The sequence below is a fragment of the Pleurodeles waltl genome, chromosome 1_1, assembly GCF_031143425.1.
Source record: "Pleurodeles waltl isolate 20211129_DDA chromosome 1_1, aPleWal1.hap1.20221129, whole genome shotgun sequence".
Lineage (NCBI taxonomy): Eukaryota > Metazoa > Chordata > Amphibia > Caudata > Salamandridae > Pleurodeles > Pleurodeles waltl.
Genome location: NC_090436.1, coordinates 1,002,555,222 through 1,002,582,395, shown reverse-complemented (window position 1 = coordinate 1,002,582,395; position 27,174 = coordinate 1,002,555,222). Strand labels below are relative to the sequence as shown.

General features: G+C 42.2%; 1 protein-coding gene across 1 annotated transcript in view; it reads left to right on the top strand.

The window, feature by feature from the left end:
* LOC138291252 (serum albumin-like) overlaps positions 1 to 27,174 on the top strand; it is a 153,631-nt gene that overhangs the window by 113,447 nt on the left and 13,010 nt on the right. Inside the window, exons 12-14 of the mRNA XM_069230305.1 lie at positions 6,839 to 7,059; positions 13,448 to 13,580; positions 14,219 to 14,309. Of these exons, the coding sequence (XP_069086406.1) occupies positions 6,839 to 7,059; positions 13,448 to 13,580; positions 14,219 to 14,287 (423 nt within the window). The 3' untranslated portion in view covers positions 14,288 to 14,309. The remainder of the gene's footprint in view (positions 1 to 6,838; positions 7,060 to 13,447; positions 13,581 to 14,218; positions 14,310 to 27,174) is intronic.

Here is a 27,174-nt window from a genome sequence, read left to right as displayed (position 1 = left end):
AAACCCAAAATAATCAAATGTCCTCTTGCTTGCTGTGAGATCAGATGTTTTAGTGTGCGGGGGAGAGCGTGGGAGAGCTGAAAGACTCTTACCCCCTTCAGTTGGGGTGGGGCATAACCAAGCCCCATACTGGTTGGTAGCCACAACCCCATTATTTATTATTATTTTGTTTTAATTCCCTGGCATCTAGTAGACGTTCTGACCCCTGGGGTGTGGAGCAGGGGTAATTGCCCCATCTGCCCACTGGTGGGCAGAACAACTTTGGTCCCATTTATTTGGGGTGGGGGTATGGCCATACCCCCACCCTCTTATTTTGGAGAAAAAAAACTTCCCTGGCCTCTGGTAGTATTTCTGCCCCCTTGGGGGAATATGGGTCATCCATATTGCTCCCCTTGCGTGAAATGGCGCAATAAAAATCCCGTTTGCCCAGATTGGCCTAACAAAGGGGCAGAAATGGTCTACAATTTGCCCCCTAGGGAAGTGACCTTTGCCTAAGGGGTCGCTGCCCACCTCTACAAAAAAAAAAAAAAAAAAAAAAAAACCCAATAAATGAGCCCTGGTGCCTGGAGGTTTCTGCCACCCCTGGGGGCAGATCGGCCTAATAACAATAGGCGGTCAGCCCCCGGGGGGGGCAGAAATGGCCTAAAATAAATTTGACCCCCTAGGGAGCGGCCATTGCCTAAGGGGTCGCTCCCCTTGCGTGAATTCACCTTAAAAAAAAAACTCCCTGGTGCCTAGTAGTGTCTGCCCCCCTTGGGGGCAGATTGGCCTCATAAAAATAGGCCGATCTGCTCCCAAGGGGGGGGGGGGGAGAAATGGCCTAAAAATAATTTGCTCCCTAGAGGAGCGACCCTTGCCTAAGGGGTCGCTCCCCACCTCTAAAAAAGAAAAAAAAGAAAATCTTTACAAAAAAAAAAATGATCCCTGGCGCCTAGAGGTTTCTACCCCCCTGGGCGCAGATCGGCCTAATAACAATAGGCCGTAAAGGCCTTGAAAAAAATGGCCCCACTGGGGAGCGACCCTTGCCCAAGGGGTCGCTCCCCTTATGCCAATTTCTAAATATAAATAAATCCCTGGTGTCTAGTGGGCATTTCAGAAGCCGGATCGCTTCACGATCGGCTTCTGAAATGCTCTGAGAGAATGCTGAGCATTTCTCTTCCGATCTTGCTGGAAGGTGAGCTTCCAGTGCGATGGGGAAGTGGCCTCTGATGAGGTCAGCGCGCGATCACACGCTGACGTCATAAGACGTCACTGGGAGGGGTTGGGGGGCAGTGGTGGAAGGGGAAGGGCTTCCCCTTCCATCTCTGCCTTGGGGAGGTGGGAGGGAAACCTGTGCTCCCTCTGAGCTCCAGGCCGAGGATGTAATGGTTACGTCCTCGGCACAGGAGCACTGTGCCGGTGGACGTAACCATTACGTCCCTGGCACAGAAGGTGTTAAAAACAATCCTAAAACATTCCCATACACAGAAATATCGACATTCATATAATAAATAAGTTTAAAGTGAACCTAAAAAAAATCATCACATCCTTATTTGCATATCAAAATCTGTACATGACTAATACATAAGACTTTTTCTCACATAAATAGTTTTTAAAATATAAGGTGGCACATTATAACACAAAAAGGGATCAGTTGAATCAACTAAAAACTTCATAGCAGCCTGATGCGTTCTTAAATTCTGGGCAATGAGGAGGGGTTTAAGTGCTGCATATTAGTAAAGCAGGAAAAATATGTTTTACAACCTTCCTCTGGGGCAAAAGACATGTAAACACCAACTGTCAATTTCGTCATTTCAACGTCTCTCCTACAGTCCATTCTGTGCTGTTTTTAAAAAGAGAAAGCACTTGTAAAGGATCCATCCTTATAGACCTATTAAACAAGGTATTAAAGGAAGAATCAAAATAGGCTAACCAAGGATTCTGTAAAGCATTATCCAGCTTTAACCAATCTAGAATGATTTGCTTGGTCAAATTAGTTTCTTCATTTGCCCAAATGCTATACCATAGTTGCAAGGGTATTGACAGCAGCACATCTTCCAAAAACTGTAATCCTCCCTCGGGATGTATTATCCAATAAGTGGCTGAGGTAGGTAAGCAAAGCAGCCTTTAAAAAAAATATATATTTTTCTCCATTTGTAGGGGTGTGCTCTTCATATATACCCAGAGTTCAGCCCCCGTAGGTGGCCCTGGTCACAACTCTTACCTTTTGAATATCAACCATGTTAATATCCGTTACTGACCCAGTGGAAACTACGGAGCCCACAGCAAGTCCATTTTCAGGAATGGCCATTTTAGACCCCTTTACATTAATCGCGTCAGCCCCTTTGTCCTTCTGCCCACATTGGCTGTGTCAGTCATTGTCTGACAACAAACTCAGAACCTAATACCTGTTACTTGCAGGCACAGATGGGCGAGTGGAATTATTGTACTCTAGCGGTCTCTGCTCACGCTCCTCCCACATTATATCATTGTGTGAATGGGCCAAAAATTGCAGGTGACAATAAAAGAAACCCAAAGGAAGAAACGTCATAGACTTGCCATTTGGAGGACATGGAACTGGCCTAGCTAGTATTTCCCCAACAAATCTAGGTCTTCTAAAATTATCAATATTGCAGTCACCACCATAATTTTTTCTTAGTGGTCCAACCCACCCCACTGTCCTGGCAAATACAATTTGATGTGCTCTGTCAGGTGAGAATACACTTTTTGAGGCCAACCAATGTGCTACTTTATTCTTCAATGTCTCAGAGGACTCAGGCTGGCCTGGTTTTAAAGGTGGAACATTGACCATAACCGTTATATATGGGCAACAAGCTGGTGGTAAATCGATTGTATCAGACTCAACTGGGGAGGGTAAAGCATTAGTATTAACACTCTTCCCAGTACAAGACTGTTCCTGGAGCAAGTGGAGCTAGATTTTCAGTTGCACCCTTTCTGCACCTTCTCTTCCATTTAGCCACAAACAAATGAACAACAGATGTGGAGGCAACAGCTGCAGTATCTAAAGTTTGGGGGCATTCCAAGTGACCTATTGCCTCCTCTGTAACAAGACAATACCTACCTACCTGCTTGTCAAAGACATTGCCAGTGTCAATAGTTTGGTGCACAGAACCAGTGGACAGCAGAACTGCTTCACTAAGCCCGGCTACCTCCAGGGATAGGTGCCTTTCTGCCAAGTCTAGCTCCTTGAAAATACCTTCTGCCGCCCAAGCTGAGAAGCAGTCAATAGTAGTACAGATTGCCTCAGGGGCTGACTTGTAGCTTCCAGTCTTCCACTTGCCCATAGTCACAACTTATTACAACCTAAGGGCCCCACAAATAAAGGTAAGAAATCACCTTCTCAATAAAAAAGTGCCTTGGCAAGATTTACACAGCCCCGAACAGGAAGAGGATTTACTAGGATGAATAAGTGGTCACAGCTTCACTTAATTCATACTTCTTGGTTCTTTATATTTGCTGGTCCATTCAAAGACAATGAGACTAACAGGGCAACAGGACCCGGGCCTGAGGACCAGGAGAGCAGGCCCAGCCAAACCTCGCCCGTTCGTGGACAGACGCAGATGGGCCAGCTCTTGGCGCGGTCTTTTGGCTCAGGCACATTCCCGGGAGAGCGTCCCACGTGCACCCAGCACTCCAGAACTGCGAGATTCCTTAAGTGTGCCTCTGGGGACAGGAGATAGTGTAGAGCAGCCTCCTGCCATGTGGGCTGCTGGGCGTGGTAGTGAGCAGCGCCTCAGCCCTTAAACAACAATCCCTCACTAGTCGGACCTTGAGGTTCCCTAAGTTCATCCCCGGGCGCAGGAAATAGCATAGTGCGGCCTCCTGTTGTGTGGGCTGCAAGGCATGGCAGTGAGCAGCCCCCTGGCCCTTTCGTAACAGTCTTTCTGCAAAGTGCAACAACCCAACAGAAATATTCCTCAGCATCACGAGAACCTTGCTCTATTTCACCCCATTCCACTGTGGACTCAATGCATTTTTTAACTCATACAGATGTTTGGCTGTGACAGGCGTTTGTCCGTAAGCTGCACAGAAGACATATTAAAGCCTTGATCTTTCTTTAAGCACAAAATAAAAACAGTTTAATTGGAGGGTAGTCTTCTAAAATGCTAATTGCATCGCAGAACTAATTGTTCCCTCTAATGACCATCAGTTACTTTGTATTTTGTTTCCACAGGTTACTTATTGCTGTATAATTGTATTTACATGGGTTGAATAATGAACATAGCATACTTAACATCTTAAAACTTCTTACATTTATTGTCAACAGAAAAGTTCAAAAGATACGTTTACTGTTGTCTTACAGTGGAAACTCATTGAAAGTTATATGTACCACAAAGCTTGGTTCGTTAGCTAGCTTGCTGAATTGATCATCTGTTTGTTCCCCCAACTGGGAGGTTATTGGCAACTCCTGCTGCTGCGCTTCAAAACCCTAGCTATTACTTAAATTGAATAGTGGATTCTGTGCAAGAGGTCAATGGATCAAAGTGACATAGGAATGAGGGGATGTCATCAATGAGGAATGTAATCATCAGCAATAATCAATATAATCAAAGATCTTGAACCTTAAACAATAACCACACCAGTTTGTTAAGAAGGATTATAAAATTAATTTCTCTAGATTAACAATGCTAATTTCACGAAAATAACTCTCAAACACAAGTGATAAGCATATAGAATTAGTAATGGTTAATTAGAACGTCTAATGTATCTGAGTTTAATCAGAACAATCAAGCAAATAATCTCCAAAATAATAACATTGATTAATAACACCAGAATCGGTAACAATGGCAAAGTATGTGTTAGACCTGACAGCCTTAGGGTGGTCACCCCTAACTTTTTGCCTGCCTCCCTCCACTTTTTGGACACTGTCTTTGCTGGTTTTTAGACTCTGCACACTTTATCACTGCTAACCAGTGCTAAAGTGCACATGCTCTCTCCCTTTAAACATGGTAACCTTGGATCATACCTGATTGGACTATTTAATTTACTTATAAATCCCTATTTTTCCACGTATCTCTTCTTCTGTGGCCCTCTGAGAAGATTTTCCACTCCAAACCAGGTACTTTGTGCTTGAAAGAGACTTTGTTTGCTTTTTAATGACTTAAGACATTTTATATCACTTTTCAGTGATATCTCTACAAATTCACATTGCAACTTTATTCGTTTTGACCTACAATTATCCTGATAAATATTAGATATTTTTCTAAACACTGTGTGGTGTATTTTTGTGGTGCTAAATAGCGGTATAGTATGATTTATTGCACAAATACTTTACACATTGCCTTCTAAGTTAAGCCTGACTGCTCGTGCCAAGCTACCAGAGGGTGGGCACAGGATAATCTTGGATTGTGTGTGACTTACCCTGACTAGAGTGAGGGTTTTTGCTTGGACAGGGGGTAACCTGTCTGCCAACCAAAAACCCCATTTCTAACAGTATGCATTAGTAAAAACAGTCAAAAAGTGTCAATGTAAATCTTGAGCATTTGAAGTTAATACCTTCATTAGACACGAATTAGCATCAACATGTTGGACTTCATGTAAAAAGAATTTAGAAACACAAATTTAGGAAAAAACATGCTATTTTAGATAATTGTAAGAAAACATTAATAATATGCAACAGTCAAATTATAAATTGCAGCTGGTACCTGCAAAGCAAAAGAGACACATATAACATGACAATACTATGCATTACCCAGGGAACAACAACGTGTAGTCTACTTCAGCAAGGGGAACACCATCAGGTAAGTCTTCGGAGGATTGGGCCTAATGACAATTAAACCCAAACTGCTTGCATATCTCGAACCATCAGGATCTCTAAAATCTTGAGTCTGCTGTCATCAAATCTCGAGTCTCTCTCATCTAAAAATCACACTAAAGAAAATCCTACTCAGGTTGTTATACTAATCTTCAAAAAACGTATGATTGGTCAGTGCATGGGGTTGTTACGATTCAACCAATAGTAACTCTAATTGATAACCTAAAATACGGTGATATCACGTTAACCAGGACATATTCATAACGGTAACTTTTACTCTTCCGTCTCGTCTGTAGCTCCATTGTTCCGTCTAAACTTCTCTTTTCAGGAAGAAACTTCTTACAGAGTGTCTCTTACTTCCATCTTTGAGGAGGAAACCACATATTAGTGACAATTTCATACAATAGAACATTCAACTTATGCAAGAACTTGGTTAAACATGGCCTTGTAAGACATAACCAGCAACCCACTTGTGTACACGTCTATTAAATCATCTAGCTAACTTTTATGTAAGCATTGAACTATAGAAAATAACCACAACGTTTAGTTAGAATTTTACTCAGTTAGGAACAGAAATGGATTATGGTGACCAATTTCAAAAGTCACCCGTTTTGTATGTTAATTCACTATACAGTTAATATACTAAAATTATTCATAAAACGTATTAGAAAATTCACACTCTTACACTCCCATACTTTGAAACTCTCTTGAACGTAGCAACTGTCTTGTTGGAAACACATATGGGGGAGGAAATGGTGAGAGGGGAAGTTACTGTGGACAGGTGGTGCGAGGGCAGTAGAGAGGGACCATCTAATTGTCTTTACCGCATACTGATATTTTACTGCACTGGTTCAGTTTTTCACAAAACACAACAATAAGGTAGAGTTCCTTTAATAGTTAGGATAATTAGAATGCCATCATTTACAACTGTGGTAAAAAACATTTAGATATTAGCATCTATTTCACTAGCATTCACCTGGTTCATTAATGTCAACTAATTCACTAAGATTTCTTGCATTCACTGCTAAAATACATCGAACAAACACCCTTGTTCCACCTTCTCCTCGTTTTTGTTTTGTGCAGCTGGCTTTGGTTATTGGAGAGATGTGTGAAAAGCTGCCGGCCAATTTTTCGAATGAGAAGGTTGTTCACTGCTGCAGTGACTCCTATGGCAACCAGAGGCCATGCTTTTTTGCGCTGGGACCAGATGAAAAGTACGTGCCTCCAAAACTTTCAGTCGACTCCTTCCACTTCACTGATGCCTTGTGCAGCTCTTCAGAGGATGTAGCCCACAAACAGCAAACGTGAGTGTTGTCTCTCTTCTTGTGTAACGTGGTTGCCTTCCTCAGGGCACTGCAAGTGAAGTGAGCAAATGTGGGAAACTGCAATGCATTACGCACCAGCATGACAGCATATCCCACGGGATGCCAAAGGAAGATATCCTAAATGTCTTACGGAATATTAAATGAACTTCTAAACAATGTTTACAAAATAGTACAATTTGAGGGTTGCGTGATTTCATTGTGAACCTGTCAAGGATAATGTTGGAAATGACCATCTTTTTCATGGTATCACTCCAGATTCTTGCCTTATTTTGCTGAACAAGTTTTTGCAGCCACAGGACTCTGCCTACTTTACTCCTGCTAACCTTGGTAAAATGCTTTCCCTCTCCTCTCAAAACATGTTGGAATTAGTATAATTCTAATTGTACCTGCACTTTACTTGTAAGTCCTTAGTAAATGGTACCACAAGTTCCCTGGGCCTGTTTATAAAATGGTACTAGTGGGTTACAACACTCATTGTGCCACCCACTAAAGCAGTGGTCTCCAAACTTTTAATGCCGTGCCCCCCCAGCTGAAAAATAAAGATCATTGGGCCCCCTCACAATTATTCTCAATTATTTTATAAAGACAGCAATGTTTAAATATGTCTTGACGTATTTAAACATTGCAGTTAAGTGCTGTTGCCTTTTTAAAAATGCATTAACATGTTTCTGCTTAAAACAAAAAACTGTTATCTGAGTAATGCTTCTTTTGGCCAGAGCCTGGTGCCCCCCCCCAGGATCACTCTAGGTCCCCCTTAGGGGGCCCGTCCCCCGGTTTGAAGACCCCTGCACTAAAGTAACACATAAAATATTTCTACAGGTCTGCCCATGCCACCTGGTCGCACAATTTTAAACTGCCATTTCGACCTAACACAACAGACCTTTTGCTACACCTTAAACCTCCTTTTGAGTACTTATGTCATCCCTAAAACAGGCTCTAAATGGCCATATGGTGGGGTGCATGGTATTTAAACTTTGCCCAAGTATTTTGAAGGATTTACATATCCTGGTAGTGAAAAAACTTCAACGTTGTAGCAGGGGTGACTCTCACAGGTTAACAATTGTTTACACTATAACTATTAATAAGTGCTAAATTATTTTAGGAATAGCTAGAAAAGTGGTTCCAGGACTCACTTAAATAGTCATTTAAAATCCAACAGAAGGCTTTCCTTCCAGCATCCAGCTGTCACCTGACCCTTGATGGCTCTCCTGTGGTGAGTTGTGTGTTGCTCCCAGACAGTGGGCAAAAAGTGCTGGGTGTGGGAATGGGGACTCTTTCCTTGACAGGGTGATGTGGGGCTGTGCCCAGCTCCTTTCTGAGTTTCAAAGGACGCTTACCTTGTCATTGGCAGATAAAGGCCACATCTAGGCCTGCTTACCTTTTGTCTCACTAGTCAGGCTGGCACCAATCCCATTGGGTCCTTGTATCCAACCCGCACTCTATCGCGGTCATCCTTAACTTTTGGCATTGACTCGATGATTGGCACTTTGTGCTTTTTGCAAATATTTTTAATTCAAATTTTAAACATTTATATCTCTGATTCTATTTATTGAATTTGTGTCGTTTGGGGTTTTTCTTATGTGGTGGTTTCACTTTATTACTATTTGAGTATTGCATGATCACTTTACACATTGCCACCAAGTTAAACTTTTCTGCATTGGAAGGGTAGAAAATGACCAGAACTGGTTTAGGGAGTTAACAAGGGATTGTCCTCCACCCACTGACTGGTGCTGGCCATAAAAGTGCACCCCCCAGATATCCCCTCAGTGGCAGGGTGGAGTGACTTGGATAGCATTATTTTGCTTATCCAGAATGCACTGAAAATATCCAAGTGGGAGTAAAATCACAGATGTTCCTCGCATTTCTGTGTGTAAAAAATCCAGAATCTGCAGGGATTGTCATATGTCCTACTACTGAGTTAACCCCTACTTCTCCTGATACAAACTGTACCTTATTTGTGTGGGTGAGCCTATCTAGTAACAGAAAAGGCCCCAGAATGGAAATTGAATATATTCAGCTTTTTATTTGAATTAAAAAGACATTCGGGATTGGCATAGCTGTGGAATTTAAGGCTAGGATGACCTGCATCTAATGTAACCTACCAAGTTTGAAAGAAAACTTGGTTCATTGGTGGAGTGGCTTACCTAAATCCCAATATTCTTTTTTACCCAGAATACTGTGCAAGCATCCAATTTTGGCTAAAATCATGATGTTTCCTCACATTTCTGTGATAGAATGTTCCAGAACCCATAAGGATCGAAAAATATTTACCAGGCAGCATTCTCGTACTTCTCTCAACAAAAACGGTACACCACTTGTGTTTAGATATCAATATCTTTCCTTTGAATTTCAAATATCAGGAGATGAAAGTAGCCACTGTTTTTGATCTTGGATTACCTTTGATTCTTTGGATTGTGGTAGATGTGTTATTTGGTTCTGTACACTGCTGACACCCCAGGAAACCAATCCCAGATATATTTGAAAACTAAAAACGTAGGGGAGTCCAGGGTAATGTATTTTGCAAGAATCCTACTTTTTGCTTTTTCCCATAGATATCCTCAAATATCTTAGAAGGAAAGTTCAGGCTTCTGACAAAAAGTGTGTTCAAAACAATTGCCCATAACAGGAAAGACCACAAAATGCAATATGGAAACATGAAGATGTTTCCTTTGATTTATAATCATTCTTCTGATGACGGAAGATGCAGGGTTTGGTTCCGGATTTGGCTAGCACTCAGGAAAGTCACCCAAATCTGAACACTTCTGAAAACGAAACATCTGGTGGAGTCCAAGGTGATGTGGCTCCAATGAATCCCACTATTTTTCTTATCCATGATGCCCTGCAAATTTCATACCTATGCCAAAAAACAGCCAATTAACTCTACGTTCCAAAGGGCATGGTTATACTGTTCAGGCTAAGTGTAGGCTGGCACCGTTAGACTTGTACCATCATAGGCATTTCTTAAAACTAGACACCCAGAGAAATCAGTAGAGGCGTGGTTTACCTGGATCTTAGTACGTTTTCTTATCTGGAATGTCCTTGCAAAAATCATAACTATAGATATAGAAAAAAAACGTCCTCACCTTTTCCATATGGGATGGCTGCGGTATTAGACCAAGTATTAACTGCCACTCAGGGAAAGCTGCAACCCCAGACATTTCTGAGATACAGAAACCCAAAGGAGTTTAGGATAGTGCAGATTGTCTGAGTACCACCACTTTTTCTTATCAAGAATGCACTGCAAGTGTCAAAGTGTGGCTGTTAGACCTGACAGCCTTAGGGTGGTCACCCCTAACTTTTTGCCTGCCTCCCTCCACTTTTTGGACACAGTTTGTTCTGGCTTTTAGACTCTGCGCACTTTACCACTGCTAACCAGTGCTAAAGTGCATATGCTCTCTCCCTGAAAACATGGTAACCTTGAATCATACCTGATTGGACTATTTAATTTACTTATAAGTCCCTAGTAATGTGCAATCTATGTGCATAGGGCCTGTAGATTAAATGCTACTAGTCGGCCTGCAGCACTGGTTGTGCCACCCACTTAAGTAGCCCCTTTTCCTTGTCTCAGGCCTGCCATTGCAAGGCCTGTGTGTGCAGTTTCAATGTCACCTCGACTTGGCATTTAAAAGTACTTGCCAAGCCTAAACCTCCCCTTTATCCACATATGTCACCTCTAATGTGTGCCCTAGGTAACCCCTAGAGCAGGGTGTTGTGTGGGTGAAAGGCAGGACATCTACCTGTGTAGTTTACATGTCCTGGTAGTGTAAAACTCCTAAATTCGTTTTTTCACTACTGTGAGGCCTGCTCCCTTCATAGGCTAACATTGGGGCTGCCCTCATACAGTATTGGAGTGGTAGCTGCTGATCTGAAAGGAGTAGGAAGGTCATATTTATTATGGCCAGAATGGTAATACCAGCTGACTGGGGAAGTTGGATTTAATATTACTATTCTAGAAATGCCACTTTTAGAAAGTGAGCATTTCTTTGCACTTAAATCTTTCTGTGCCTTACAATCCACGTCTGGCTGGGCTTAGCTAACAGCTCCTTGTGCATTCACTCAGACACACCCCAAACACAGGGTACTCAGCCTTACTTGCATACATCTGCATTTTGAATGGGTCTTCCTGGGCTGGGAGGGTGGAGGGCCTGCTCTCACACAAAGGACTGCCACACCCCCTACTGGGAACCTGGCAGACAGGATTGAACTGAAAGGGGACCTGGTGCACTTCTTAGCCACTCTTTGAAGTCTCCCCCACTTCAAAGGCACATTTGGGTATAAAACAGGGCCTCTGCCCTACCTCATCAGACACTTGCTGGAGAAGAAACCTGAACCAGAACCTGCATCCTGCCAAGAAGAACTGCCTGGCTGCCTAAAGGACTCACCTGACTGCTTTCTACAAAGGACTGCTGCCTTGCTGTTGCCCTGCTGCCTTGCTGAACTCTTGTCTGGCCCCATTGAATCCTCCAAGGCGGCGCAGCTTGCTGCGCCGCCGAGGGGATTCCGACCCCCCCTACCGCCATCCAGATCCCGGCGGTCCGACCGCCGGGATCCGGATGGCGGTAGGGGGGGTCGCGGGGCCCCTGGGGGCCCCTGCAGTGCCCATGCCACTGGCATGGGCATTGCAGGGGCCCCCGTAAGAGGGCCCCTAAATGTATTTCACTGTCTGCTGCGCAGACAGTGAAATACGCGACGGGTGCAACTGCACCCGTCGCACAGCTTCCACTCCGCCGGCTCGATTCCGAGCCGGCTTCATCGTGGAAGCCTCTTTCCCGCTGGGCTGGCGGGCGGCCTGAAGGCGACCGCCCGCCAGCCCAGCGGGAAAGTCAGAATTACCGCTGCGGTCTTTCGACCGCGGAACGGTAACCTGACGGCGGGACTTTGGCGGGCGGCCTCCGCCGCCCGCCAAGGTCAGAATGAGGGCCTGTATATCACTTTTCAGTGATATCTCTACAAATTCACATTGCAACTTTATTCGTTTTGACCTACAATTATCCTGATAAATATTATATATTTTTCTAAACACTGTGTGGTGTATTTTTGTGGTGCTATATGGTGGTATTGTATGATTTATTGCACAAATACTTTACACATTGCCTTCTAAGTTAAGCCTGACTACTCGTGCCAAGCTACCAGAGGGTGGGCACAGGATAATCTTGGATTGTGTGTGACTTACCCTGACTAGAGTGAGGGCTTTTGCTTGGACAGGGGGTAACCTGACTGCCAACCAAAAAAAACATTTCTAACAGTGGCTAAGAAATCTAATCTGCCCGTGTGTATGTAACAAAAAAAACCTGCGGTTGCAGCCAATAGCAAACGCCCTACCCACTTTATTTTCACACTTTGGATGAAACCAGTACTCTATTAGTGTGGGTGAGTCTAGCGCAAAGAGTGATATGTCAATCTGGGACCACATGAAGCTAATGTAGCATCGATGGTGTCAGCACAGGGTTTACAGTTTTGATCCAATCCTGTCATGTGCATTAGGCTCATCCATACATGTGAGGTGCTGATTATCATAGGAGAAACGTGGGAACAGAGAATAAGTTATTTGCCATTGTTTGGAAGCCCCTAAGATTTCAGATATATTCATTTTGGAAAACTGTGATTACTGACCCACACTTTGACATTGGCACAGCATTCTGTGAAGGAACATATTGTGGTTTCCATGCAACACATTACCCCGAATTCCCCTGGGACTCTAGCTTTCAGAAAAAAACTGACCAAGTTTGTCCTAAAGCCAATTTATAGCATGTAAAAAGGAAGGATTCAACATAGCTCCCAGTTTTACTCGGGTAGTTTCACCTTTAATGCGCAAAATGGGGAGCCCCAAGAGTCAGGGGCTATTGACATGGTTTAAATACAAGATCATTAGGATTTATCGTGTTGTTAATCTCCCTTAAACGGGGCTCCCTAGTTTTCCTTTCATGATTTTCTGTCTGGTGAGATTGTTTCACATGTATGCGTGTTTGCTCTTATTTAGCTTACCTTCCACCTCGACTCTTCCGTTTTGCTCAGTTCCCATCCCTTGTATGTGGTCCACATCGATATAGATCATCTTCTGTACGAAATTATTATTCATAAATGAAAAAGCACACTTACTCTATTTAGCAATGTCTGCGCAACATAAAAATGAAAAAAGAAGTAAATATTCATTTCGCAGCAGGCAGGCAAACTTTGAAGCAATATAACCACTTTACATTAGTGAAGGCAGAAATGTAAATCTATGAATGTGATAAAGCTCTCAAATCTAGCGTGTACAGCAGTAAAACACTTTTAGAAAGCTAACGTTGTTGCAAACAATTTTTACATTTGCTTGGATTACATAATATTTGCCTTCTTCAGACCTATTATTTGATTCTCCCAACAGGTTCCTTATTCACTTGGTGAAGCATAAGCCCCACATCACAGAAGAACAACTGAAAAAAGTCATTACAGAGTATGAAGCTATGAAGGAGCATTGCTGCAAAGCCGCTAACCATGCAGAATGTTTTATTATTGAGGTACTGAACATCACATGACGTCTTTATAGTGAGGAACTCTTTGGCACCAGTATACAAATGTGAGCAACAAGAACTTGTTGGTGTCTATGGTTTCCTACCAACTCTGCTCCAGGAACCTTAAGGCTTTATTGCCTACATAGGCCGACCAATGCGCTGGTATATTGCTTTACAAACATGGCCGTGATTCACTACAGCACTGCACAAATGTTCCCATTACAACAAATCTTACTAGTGGTAACCCTGCATAAGGAAATGTTGGAAACCGCGCAGAAACCATATTTGTCTGATAGATATTCTCCATTTACGTGTTCGAAGTGCTAAATCCCTGGTCACACTCCACGTTCTGAGCACACTTCTTCATACTCTTCTGTTTTATTATAACTATAGAAGTTATAATTGTGCCGTCCAATTAATGTTTAGTGACGCGCTTTGGAGGTGCCATTAATGGGTAAATAAGTAATAATGATACAACTGATTGGAAGGTACTTAGCCCAACTTTGCATGCATAAAAGAACTTCATATTTTATAGTTTAATCATATGCCTTCACATCTTTAATTCACCTTCAGAAATCGGTTAATGAATTTACGGAAATCATTTTACTGAATTGTTTTTTAAAATATGTTCTTTACCACTTCAGGGTCCCAAACTGATAGAGAAATGTGAGGGGCTTATAGGAGTCCAAGCTGCAGCTCACCTTCACGCTTAAACTGGTGGGGAACCGATTTGAGGTAATGGAATTAAAATATTAAAAACATCTAATTTTGTTTGTATCTATTTATAGGTATAGCTACAAAGCTCTTTCTGTCAAGCCCTGATTTGTATGTCTGGCGTCAATGAGCTTTAGCTCTCATATCTCTAGCCTCATGTCATCAACAAGAACCATCAGTATATACGTTGAAGGGTTTTAGGGCAGCCCCCTTCAACACCCTACTTTGCCATGTTTTTAAAAAAAAAGAATAATGATCTTGGGTGTTTGACCTGTGCTTTTCAGTTACATTATTACAAAGTCAATAGCATGTTTTCTTAATTTAAATAATTGTCTGTGTGTGTTCTAATTACGCCTACCACGCAATGTAGTGGTTATTTATTTAAAAAAAAAAAATCTATATATATATATATATGTTTCATTTTTCATTGTTTTTTTGTGATATAAGCTTGCAATAAAACTATGAAAAGAAATGTTGCCATCACGCCAGTTTGACAATGCCAGAATTAGTCTCTTCACCAGGTCTTGATTTTCTCCTGTTGCCAGTGGTTGTACCTAATATTTAATTCGGGTATCTAGAAAACTGTAACTGAATACATCAAGACATTACTGACATCCACTGCTTAATGCAACCTAGCCTTTACTGCCCCCATCACGGTGTGGGTCCTGAATATCGAGTAGGAAATTGAGTTAGGCTATAGTTTTACATTAATATTGTAGCCACAATATCGATAACAAAAAATAGGCAAGAATGTATATATTTTCTATACCTAACTCTACATATTACAAACAAACTCGCAGCATCAAAGGGAGAAACACATGCACTCCAGTTGTGCTATTTCAAACAAGTTGTTATTTCACAGATACAAACTCTACGTGTTTTGACAACAAAGGTTTTCTTGATCACGAGCAAAGGCTAGTCAGTATAGACGGGCATTACATCCCAAAATGCATGTAACAGCATAAAGAAAGGACTGCACACAAAAGTAATTTTATACCTTAAGCGCCATCTTGGAAAGTTCAGCTAAAATGATTACCATCAATCACACACAAAGTATATTTTTGACATAAAATAAACCGGTCTCAGAATCCAAAACACAATTATATACCCAAAATCACATAATTACAATATTCAATAAGAAAACATCATTGCTCTGGAGAAAGCATGTGAAAATGTAAAATTATATCTCAGAACTGTTTTCTTTGGAGTAAAAAACTTCTTACATTAGTGATTATGAGTAAATATTTCAGCAACAGAATACATAAACATATGTAACACAACATGCCTAAATGTTCATATGTAAGTACGCCCCTGCTTGGAAAAAGTAGTTCAAAATTAATTAAAAGCCCAAGTGGGTTAAAAGGATTATGGACCTGATTTAGAACTTGGCGGAAGGGTTACTTCCTCACAACAGTGACAGATGTCTAACCTGCCAAAATCTGAATCCCTTCAGATATAGTGGGATTTCGATTTCGGTGGACTGGACATCTGTCACAGTTGTGATACAATAACCCACCCACTAAGTCTAAATCAGGCCCTCTATTGAACTGCCAATGTAACTCATAACTACATTTACTATCAGAGCTAAGTGTGTCTGTGAATATAGTGCATGTTTGTAATGGACATAATCCATAATACTAAATATAAATAAATGATGGCAGCACCTATGTCAGGCGTACTGCTCATGATGGGTTCATCCACAATACCATAGTGAAACATTGATCTCATTTATATTAATATGTTCAACGTAATGTATACCTGGTAAGACATTGACCCAACGTGTCAGCAAAAAGTCTCTGTCCCCAGTGGGCTAATTTAGAAAAATGCCAGCAAAAATATTGATACACAATAGCTCTCTGATAGTAAACAAAACTGTATAGAAAATGCTAGATACAAAAAATCATTCTTAGTTCAAGAAGTCGGAACATGTCTCCACAGTGAACCCCACTGCCACCTGTGTGAAAAAAATAGATAAAAACAGATAACACAGAGGGGTGCATGTAGAGAAATCATGTTTACAGCAATCCTGGTCATATCATTAATGTATATCTAGTATTGGCCTAAATATAAAACCAATTCTTCATCCATATTCAGTCCTGCAGGATGAAAAATGTTAAACCTATTAATGTAGCTGGACTCAAGTCTCCGTAATGACAACACTCTGTCGCCAACATGAATATTTAGGGGAACCTGATCAAACACAAACAAATCAGAGAAAGCCACTGTCACTTGAGTGGAATTCCTTAAAGTATCTTGCAACTGGATATTGCTTATCACAACAAGCAATCACTCTCATGTGCTCCAACACACCTTTTTTGTTTTATGAATTGTACTATCAATGTAGTACAGATTGCATTGACACTTAAGGGAATACACACAAAAATCTGAATTTCAGGACAGCCCCTTCCTGATTTCAAACTCTTGTCTGATGTAAAATATCTTAAAAGATTTCACATTGAGAAAATAAAGAGGGAGAGTTTACTGGTGTTAGTGAGAAGAGGAGCGGATTAGGAAGAACAGACTAGATCTGTGCCCACATACAGTAAACATGCCAACAAGATCAGCCATATACTGCATAAACACTGGCATTTTCTTCATACAGATGACATTATTTCCAAATATGTATTAGTACAACCTATTGGTTATCTTTAGAAGAAAAAGAACATTCAAGGACATGCTATGCAGAAATATGATTTCAAAAGCCCATAGTGCAATTAATAGGATACGATCTGCAGGTTTTGCAATATATAGGAACTGTAAAGCATGCAGGTCTAGTAAAAATGTGAACTGTCTGTAACAAGGACCAAAGTTATGCAGGGGCAAAATCCTACTCACGACACCACAACAGTGTTTGGAGAACATTGCGCTACTTTGGGGTAGCCCATGTACCAGTAAACGAAAGGGGCGGAGACAGAACTTTGAAACTGCTTCAACTAGAGTCTAAGTTTATAGTGAAGTTAAGATCCGAGATTCCTTTTGATCTCAACGGCGATAAGGAATTACACGTTCATCTTTAAGACATCTCTTGGGCATAATGAATGACAATACAGTTAACGACTTAAACTATTGACTAGAAGATTTGAGAATTTTCTTACTGTCTTGTATGAATTTTATTTTGATCTTAAATTCACAATGAGTTGTATGTCCCTCAACTATGGGTGTAAAATAAGTCCCCCAAACAATATCAATAAGAATAGGATATTGGAAATATGACAAAGGACCAATGATTTATTAAGTGTAGAACTAAGCTAGAATTGTTAGCATAATGAAGACAAGAATATTAATTGATTTTGATTAAAGCACACAATTTTGGGAAGTAACAAAATGATTACATCCAAGAATGTGAGCTTGTATGGAAAAGAAGGGCTTGTTTTATAAAATGATGTGACAAAAGGTATATATTAGCTGATGCAGTACGAGGCAATTTTGTTCATTTAAAAAGGGACAATGTCTCTTAAAAATGTTTATAATGGTTGTTGAATAATGGAGAAAATTACAAGTAGTGACTTTGGTAGATAAGGGGTTAACATATGGCACTATGCTGGAATGTCTATTATTATATGATTGTGGACCTCTCAAGCTATATGTTGAAAATATTTTCTTAACAAACATGGACTTCCAAGACCAGCATGCCTTAGGAGTAGATGTATTATATAATGGAAAATGATGAGGAACAGCTTTATCCATGATCAAGACCCTAATGGTTGAAATGCATTGATGGTGAGGGCACAAGCCCTTTTGAAATAAAATATAGCCTGGAGTGTAACGCTTATTTTTCTTTGGATTCAACAATCATATCTATATATATATATATATATATATATATATATATATATATATATATATATATATATATATATATATATATACGGATAGATAGATAGATATATCTATATATATATTCACTAAAATCCCTAAAAAAACTAATTTTACAGGGACGTCATATAACTATGACTTGCGCCCTTGCCATGCACAGTTTTCTTATCAATAATTTTATTGCAAATGTTGCAGTGATAATATCAAAGATGCCATACAAGATCTCAACAATTATATAATATGTGGAGTAATTAGCTGTTCATGGTGAAGGCGTGAGTTATAGTTACCTTTGGGTGCAAGCTATAGTTACTTAAGAGAACTCTAACTATAACTGCTGAATTTCTATGGTTTTGTAGAACCTAACTATAATGTCCCTGTAACCTTTGTTTTTCCAGTGAATTTCTATGGTAAAGCAATTTTGTATATTTTGTAAATATAGGGACGTGAAGGCTCCGAGAACCCTCCCGATCTTGTGCTGAGATCTGGTTGTCTGTCAACACATATTGGGACTCAGCTTCAGCCGAGTCCTGTAAAAAAATGTAATAAAAAGCAAAAGGGGCTGGAGTAGGGATATCCTGACTCCTTAGCACTGATTTTGGTGTGCAAGAGAGACCGCCACCCCCCTCCCCCCCCCCCAGGCTAAAAATATTTTTTTTACTCAAAGTGGGTTGAAGAAGGAAAGCTGCTCCCACCCACTGAGAGCAGAGAGAAAAGAGATGAAAGAATTGCTCCTTCACACGCAAAGAGCAGCATTTTTGCTTCTCCCTGCATGAGGAACCATGCCAGCTTCTGCTGGAGGTGGGAGCCAGCAGGGACCATAGGGGATCAAGGTAAAATTGTTTTAAAAAAAACAAGCACAGGCTCCCATACCAGAATATTCTGAGGCTACCTGGATGGGCCAAGTCCCGGGGGCTTTGTAATTTTAATGTGGGGTCTGTTCTGGCCCCCTCTGCAGCAGTAGGGACTGCCACATCCTGGGGTTTTTGACAAACAAAATGTGGGGGAGCCATCTAGCCTCTCCACAGCCCCAGGAACCTCCACCTCCCTGCAGCTTTAAAGAATTGTAACAGGGGCCACCCAGTCCTTTCCCTCAGCCCAATGGACTACCATCTCCCTGGGGCTAAATTCAAATTCAATGTAGAGGCTGCACCAGCCCCCTGCAGCTCCCGGGACCACCACCTCCCCAGGGCTTAATTCAAATTTAATGCAGGGGGGCGTCCAGCCTCCTCCCAGCCCAAGGGACCACCATCTCCCCAGGGCTTAATTCAGAATCAATGCAGGGGGGCTGCGCGTCCCCCTGCAGCACTGGGGACCGCCACGGGGGTTTAATCAAAAGAAATGAAGGGGCTGTGCATCCCCTCCGCAGCCCCGGGAACCACCACCTTCCTGGGGCTATTTGAATCATTGAAGGGGGAGCCGCACTGCCACCCTCGAGGAGCCAATGATGGCCCTGGTGACCACCATCCCCCCAGGGCTGGCTCCTGCATTGTTATGGGGTTCTCAACCCTGGGACACAGCTGTTTGCTTTTTCATGGTGGGAGCAGACAGCCCCCACCAATCAATAGCAAACAAAGTCCGGTTTCTGACAGCGGGAGCTGTCAAACAGCTTCCGTTGTCAGAAAGTAGAGTTTTCATCTGTTTACCTGCACACAAATATGCGTGCAGAGAAACAGATGAAAACATTGACTTTACAGCAGAGCAAGGGGTCACATGCAGCACAATGGTTTAGGTCATAGAGACTCACACTGAAAGTTGAGAGTTCTAGTCCAGGTGTGTCTGTGGACATTTTTCTACTTTAATTTTTTTCAACTTCATTGACAAATACATTTTTCTTTTCAATTTGTCCAGAAATATCTTATTCTAAGTATACCATTCACCAAAGCCTGAAAGAATCTTTCTCCCTCCCTCTCTCAGTTTCTCTTTTTCAATCTCTTTCACCTACTCACACACCCACTCAGACCATTGCGCATCCACTCACTGACTCACAGGCCAACTTCCGCCACGCACGGCCAAAGGGCCATGCACAGCGTGGGCAATGGCTAGGGGGTTGGCGTGAGTCCGTTGATAGGTACGAAACCTAGCATAACTTACAGGAGAGTCCCCTTGTATTAAAGATAAACTGGTGAAAAGTCATTTAATTGGTGAAAGGAAGAAAACTTGGTTGGACAGTAAGGGTGAGAGCTTTGTGAAATGTTTTAAATGCAAAGCATGCACATAGGAGAAAATACTGAGAAAGTAGAAGCCACCCTAGGACGAACTTATAAAATCTTCCAAAAAATCACATATGAGATGACCCATGTAGTCAATGTATTAAAATGGTAATGTAGGTTGAAATATGTAGGTAGCACAGTATGCAAATTAATAAAATGTATATTTGGAACATATCAGAGCTGTCTGTAACAAGGACCAAAGTTATGCAATGGCAAAGCACTATTCAGAACACTACAACAACGGTTGGAGAACATTACGCTACTTTGGAGTAGCCCATGTTCCAGTAAATGAAAGGGGCGGAGACAGAACTGTGAAACTCTGTCAACTAGAGTCTGAGTTTACAGTGAAGTTAAGGTCCAAGATTAATTTGGTCTCAATGCCGATGAGTAGTTACACATTCATCTTTAAGACCTCTCTTAGGCATAATGAATAACAATAGAGTTAACGACTTAAACTATTGACTATAAGATTTGAGAATTTTCTTACCATCTTGTATGAACTTGATGTTGATTTTAAATTCACAATGAGTTGTATAATATGAGTATGTGCCTCAACTATGGGTGTAAAATAAGTCTTTTGTGCATGCCCCTGCCCCCTCCATATTGCCCACAATGGCCATTGGGCTGCCACTAGCCCTCTTGCTTGCCATGCATGGTCTTCTGAGCTGCCACAGACCCTCCCACCTGCTCAATGTGGTCATCTTGCTGCTCCTGACCCCCTTCCACCTTCCCTCCTTTGTCTGGCTGTATGCCATTATAGGCTCACTGTTGCTCTCCATGGTGTGTTGTGCTTCCACTGCCCATCCCATCTGCTCTCCATGGTCAGCTTGCTGCTCCTGCCCTGCCTCCTTGCCCTCCATTTACCACATGCAGACACCTATACCCTCCCTCCTGCCTTGTGTGGCTCATTGTCATGTACCTGCCCCCTCCTTCCTGCCCTTCATGGTTCGTTATGCTGCAGCTATCACTCCTGTCTGTCCGGTATGGTCAGCTTGCTGCTCTTGCCTTTTTTCCCCTCTGCTCTCTGTCGTCCATGAGCATGCCCTGTTCCCTCCCTATTGCTTTCCATGCTCTGCTGTGCTGCCTGCCGTCCCGCTTGCCCTGTGTGGTGTGTTCTACTGCTGCAACCCCTAATATCTGCCCTGTAAGATCAGTTTGGTGCATCTGCCCATCTCCCTCCTGCCCTCCGTTCTCAGAGTCCATGCCCCTACCCTATTCAACCGGCCCGCCATGATCCAACATGGAACATTTTGAACTTGGTAAGAGGTAGATTTTGGGGAAAAAAACCTGGGGAATTGATTTTCCCCGTTGACTTACCTTGCAAGATAGGAAAGTCCTTTCGGGCTTAAAAACATTGGGAGTCTCCTTCCTGAATTGGATCTGCTGGCATATATGGTTGTACTGCTACTGCCTCTTCCTTCTACACTCAATGGTCTGTTTTATTGCCACAACCTCTCTTGTCTGTCCTGCATAGCTGGTTTGTTGCCCCTGCCCATCTTTTCACTGTTCTCAATGTTCCTTTGTGCTGCCACTGCCCCTCCATGCCCCTGACATCTGACTACCCACAATATTCTAATAAACAACTATATTGCTAACATTCTGTATTTATTACAAAAGTGTGACACACCTTATGTCATCTTGATGTATTCAAAACTGTAATACCTAAAGCATTTGCTTTAGAAATAATCAAAATGAGAGGGTCTTCTTCCCATAGAAACTATGGTTTATGCTCCAAATACCTAAAAAGAGGACTTATTTTCTGAGTTGTCAAATAGCACCAAAGCAGTTTAAAATGATTTGCTATCTTTGTTTTTTATCTAGTTGATCACTTGATTATATGTTACACTCAGTGGAGAGGATGTGGAGTTACAGCCAAAGCTGCAGACTTTGCAACTGGTGAAGCAGGTCAGGTTCAGGTTTTTTGCGTCAGCTCAACATCCTGTGATTCTGGGCAAATCCCTTAATTTTCCCATACCTAAAACCAAAATGAATGTGTCCTTGTGTAAGGTAACTGATGCTCATGTGAAGCACTCTAGTACCTTTGGGTCAAATTTGCACTATATAAAACTTCTGTCATTGGGCTATACTTGGACTATATTTTGGTGATATTTGTGCTACATTTGGGCTCTTTTTTCTGGTGGCTATCTTGGGAGACTTATTTGTCATGAAGCTACCTAATTTCCTCATTTACTGCAGTACCCTCAGTAGTAAATGCTTTCAGTTTTCCACTAATTCCATTTCAGTGGCATTCAGATATGCAAAGAATTTGGCAAAATTCAAAATGTTAGCACTCTTGATGCTCATCAGAACACTGCAGTAAAGCTGCTGATTAGCAAGGAGTTAACTGGCAGGCTGGTGCATGTTTCAGTCTGCTTGGCTATTTGGGGTAGTTCGCGCTTAGGCCTTCATAACTTTTTGTCCACATAAGCTATCCACGCCAAATTTGCGTCCTTTTTTCCCAACATCCTAGGGATTCCAATGGTACCCAGAGTTTGTGGTTTCCCCTGGAGGAGACCCAGAAATTAGCCAAAATACAGTGAAAATTTCGTTTTTTCCAAACAAATGGGAAAAAAGGGCTGCCGATGAAGGCATGTGGTTTTTTCCCTGAAAATGTCATCAACAAAGGGTTTCTGGTGCTAAAATCACCATCTTCCCACCTTTCAAGAATGGGAAGACTTGAATCAGAAAACCACATTTTTCAACACAAATTTGGCATTTTACTGGGACATACCCAATTTTTGGTGCTTTCCGCCTCTTTCCAGTTAGTGACAGGAATGGGTGTGAAACCAATGCTGGATCCCGGACAGCGAAACATTTCTGAAAAGTAGACAAAATTCTGAATTCAGCAAGGGGTCATTTGTGTAGATCTTACAAGGTTTCCTACAGAAAATAACAGCTGAAATAAAAAAATATTGAAATTGAGCTGAAAACAACAGCCATTTTTCTTTATGTTTTACTCTGTAACTTTTCCCTGCGATGTCAGATTTTTTAAAGCAATATACTGTTATGTCTGCTGGACTCTTCTGGTTGCAGGGATATATAGGGCTTGTAGGTTCATCAAGAACCCTAGGTACCCAGAGCCAATAAATGAGCTGCACCCTGCAGTTGGTTTTCATTCTATACTGGGTATACAGCAATTCATTTGCTGAAATATGAAGAGTGAAAGATAAGGTTTTGAGGAGCAGTGGTTATTTGCACATCTCTGAATTCCGGGGTGCCCATACTAGCATGTGAATTGCAGGGCATTTCTCAAATAGACGTCTTTTTTACACACTCTCTTATATTTGGAAGGAAAAAATGTAGAGAAAGATAAGGGGCAATAACACTTGTTTTGCTATTCTATGTTCCCCCAAGTCTCCCGATAAAAATGATACCTCATTTGTGTGGGTAGGCCTAGCGCCCGCAACAGGAAATGCCCCAAAACACAACGTGGACACATCCCTTTTTTTTTACAGAAAACAGAGGTGTTTTTTGCAAAGTGCCTACCTGTAGATTTTGGCCTCTAGCTGAGCCGGCACCAAGGGAAACCTACCAAACCTGTGCATTTTTTAAAACTAGAGACCTAGGGGAATCCATGATGGGGTGACTCGTGGGGCTCTGACCAGGTTCTGTTACCCAGAATCCTTTGCAAACCTCAAAATGTGGCTAAAAAAACAAAATTTCCTCACATTTCGGTGACAGAAAGTTCTGGAATCTGAGAGGAGCCACAGATTTCCTTCCACCCAGCGTTCCCCCAAGACTCCCGATACAAATGATACCTCACTTGTGTGAATAGGCCTAGGGCCCGCGACAGGAATTGCCCTAAAACACATTGTGGACACATCCCATTTTTTGACAGAAAACAGAGCTGTTTTTTGCAAAGTGCCTACGTGTAGATTTTGGCCTCTAGCTCAGCCGGCACCTAGGGAAACCTACCAAACCTGTGCATTTTTGAAAACTAGAGACCTAGGGGAATCCAAGTTGGGGTGACTTGTAGGGCTCTGGCCAGGTTCTGTTACCCAGAATCCTTTGCAAACCTCAAAATGTGGATAAAAAAACACGTTTTCCTCACATTTCGGTGACAGAAAGTTGTGAAATCTGAGAGGAGCCACAAATTTCCTTCCACCCAGCATCCCCCCAAGTCTCCCAATAAAAATGATACCTCACTTGTGTGGGTAGGCCTAGCGCCCACGACAAGAAATGCCCCAAAACACAAAGTGGACACATCCTATTTTTTGACAGAAAACAGAGCTGTTTTTTGCAAAGTGCCTACCTGTAGATTTTGGCCTCTAGCTCAGCGGCACCTAGGGAAACCTACCAAACCTGTGCATTTTTGAAAACTAGAGACCTAGGGGAATCCAAGATGGGGTGACTTGTGGGGCTCTGACCAGGTTCTGTTACCCAGAATCCTTTGCAAACCTCAAAATTTGGCTAAAAAAACACGTTTTCCTCACATTTCGGTGACAGAAAGTTGTGGAATCTGAGAGGAGCCACAAATTTCCTTTCACCCAGCATTCCCCCAAGTCTCACGATAAAAATGATACCTCACTTGTGTGGGTAGGCCTAGCGCCCGCGACAGGAAATGCCCCAAAACACAAAGTGGACACATCCTATTTTTTTGACAGAAAACAGAGCTGTTTTTTGCAAAGTGCCTACCTGTAGATTTTGGCCTCGAGCTCAGCCGGCACCTAGGGAAACCTACCAAACCTGTGCATTTTTGAAAACTAGAGACCTAGGGGAATCCAAGATGGGGTGACTTGTGGGGCTCTGACTAGGTTCTGTTACCCAGAATCCTTTGCAAACCTCAAAATGTGGATCAAAAAACACATTTTCCTCACATTTCGGTGACAGAAAGTTGTGGAATCTGAGAGGAGCCACAAATTTCCTTCCACCCAGCATTCCCCCAAGTCTCCCGATAAAAATGATACCTCACTTGTGTGGGTAGGCCTAGCGCCCGCGACAGGAAATGCCCCAAAACACAATGTGGACACATCACATTTTTTCATAGAAAACAGTGCCTACCTGTGGATTTTGGCCTCTAGCTCAGCCGGCACCTGGGGAAACCTAGCAAACCGGTGCATTTTTGAAAACGAGAAACCCAGGGGAATCCAAGATGGGGTGACTTGTGGGGCTCTGACAAGGTTCTGTTACCCAGAATCCTTTGCAAACATCAACATTTGGCCAAAAAAACACTTTTTCCTCTCATTTCGGTGACAGAAAGTTCTGGAATCTGAGAGGAGCCACACATTTCCTTCCACCCAGCATTCCCCCAAGTCTCCGTTTAAAAATGGTACCTCACTTGTGTGGGTAGGCCTGGTGCCTGCAACAGGAATTGATCACACAACAGTCAATGTTGGTCCTTACATGAGGCAGCTGTTCATCCTGGGGTGATCAATTCCTGTCGCAGGCACTAGGTGTAGGCACTCAAGTGGAGTAGTGTTTTTATCAGGACTGGTGAGGAATCACTGGGTGGTAGGAATTGTGTGGATCCCAGCATATTCCTGTAGTTTGTGTGACAGAAATGCGATAAAAATAGAGTTTTTATTCAACATTTCAGCTTTGCAGGGTATTCTGGGTAAGAAAACTTTGGGGAATCCACACAAGTCACACCTCTGTGGACTCCCCCGAATGTCTAGTTTCCAGAAATGTTTGGGTTTAGTGTGTTTCTCTATATGGCCGCCAAACCCAGGACCAAAAACACAGGTGCCTGCCTTACAAAACCAGTTTGTTTTGCGATAGATAATTTTGATGTCTCCACAATACGATTTGGGTGGTGGAATTTGGGGCTGAACTAAATTGGGGAGCTCCCAAGAGAGCACTCTCTCTCTCTGCTTGCCACCGCATTCACCTGCTCTCTGGGTTGGGTTAACCCACTATTACCCAGTTGCACAGACTGCTTGCGAAGGGACAGCAGGACTGTCCTCATCACCTCTCTCATAATGTACTGGAAGAGGAGTTATCGAATGGGACTCCTCCGACCGAAAAATCACTCCCAGAGTCTGCGCCATTGTCCTACCCCTCATATGCTGTCTCAGTATCTGATGTTTCAGTCTCTGATCCTATGTCAGAGCTGTCCTCTATAACCCGAGTGACGGCAGCAGTCATCCATCAAGATGCCATCTCTGCTATTGGCTAAACTGTTGCTCTAAAACACTAGCCTACGTAGACAGTCACAAAATCGACGGTGTGTGTGAGATACGTGCAACAGTAGAGGCCACCTTACCTGCGCTTCTTCCCTCAATCAGCACGTTCTTTCAAGACACTCAAAAAACACCTTGTCACATACCATTCGTCACAGTCTTTAGCACCTCCTGCGCCCAGTCCAAAAATCATTATTGGTGCTCCCATTCCCTCCTCCTCGGATTCCCTCATTACCACCCAGCAAAAGTGCCCTTTATCTCTCCATAGCCGCCCTCCACCCGCACATACATTACATTTGTATTATAGCGCAGGTAATGGCTGACTTTACTAATGTACTCAGGTATTTACATAAAATACTGATTTGCTCTTTGCAGTAGGCATATAAACCTTCTGCGCTTCTTTATGGCACTAAAACTGCCACTAGACAAGTCTGACCCTTTTGTAGCAGAAACATAATCACAATACTTACTTTACTTTTTTATTGCTGCCTAAAAGCTACAGTTGAAAAGCGTCAGTTGAAGTATGTGCATTGCTTTGAAGACGCAAGCTGCAACTGCAGACAACTGGTGGCAAATATATATAAGGGGACGCAAATAGGTCAATGAACCTTTTGACTACACTTAAGTTATTCCCACCATATATCCCATTCATACAAACCAATAATCAATAACAATTAATAACATTAGTAATTAATAAGAGTCAGTAATTACCACATACCATGAGCTTGCGGTCATGAATAA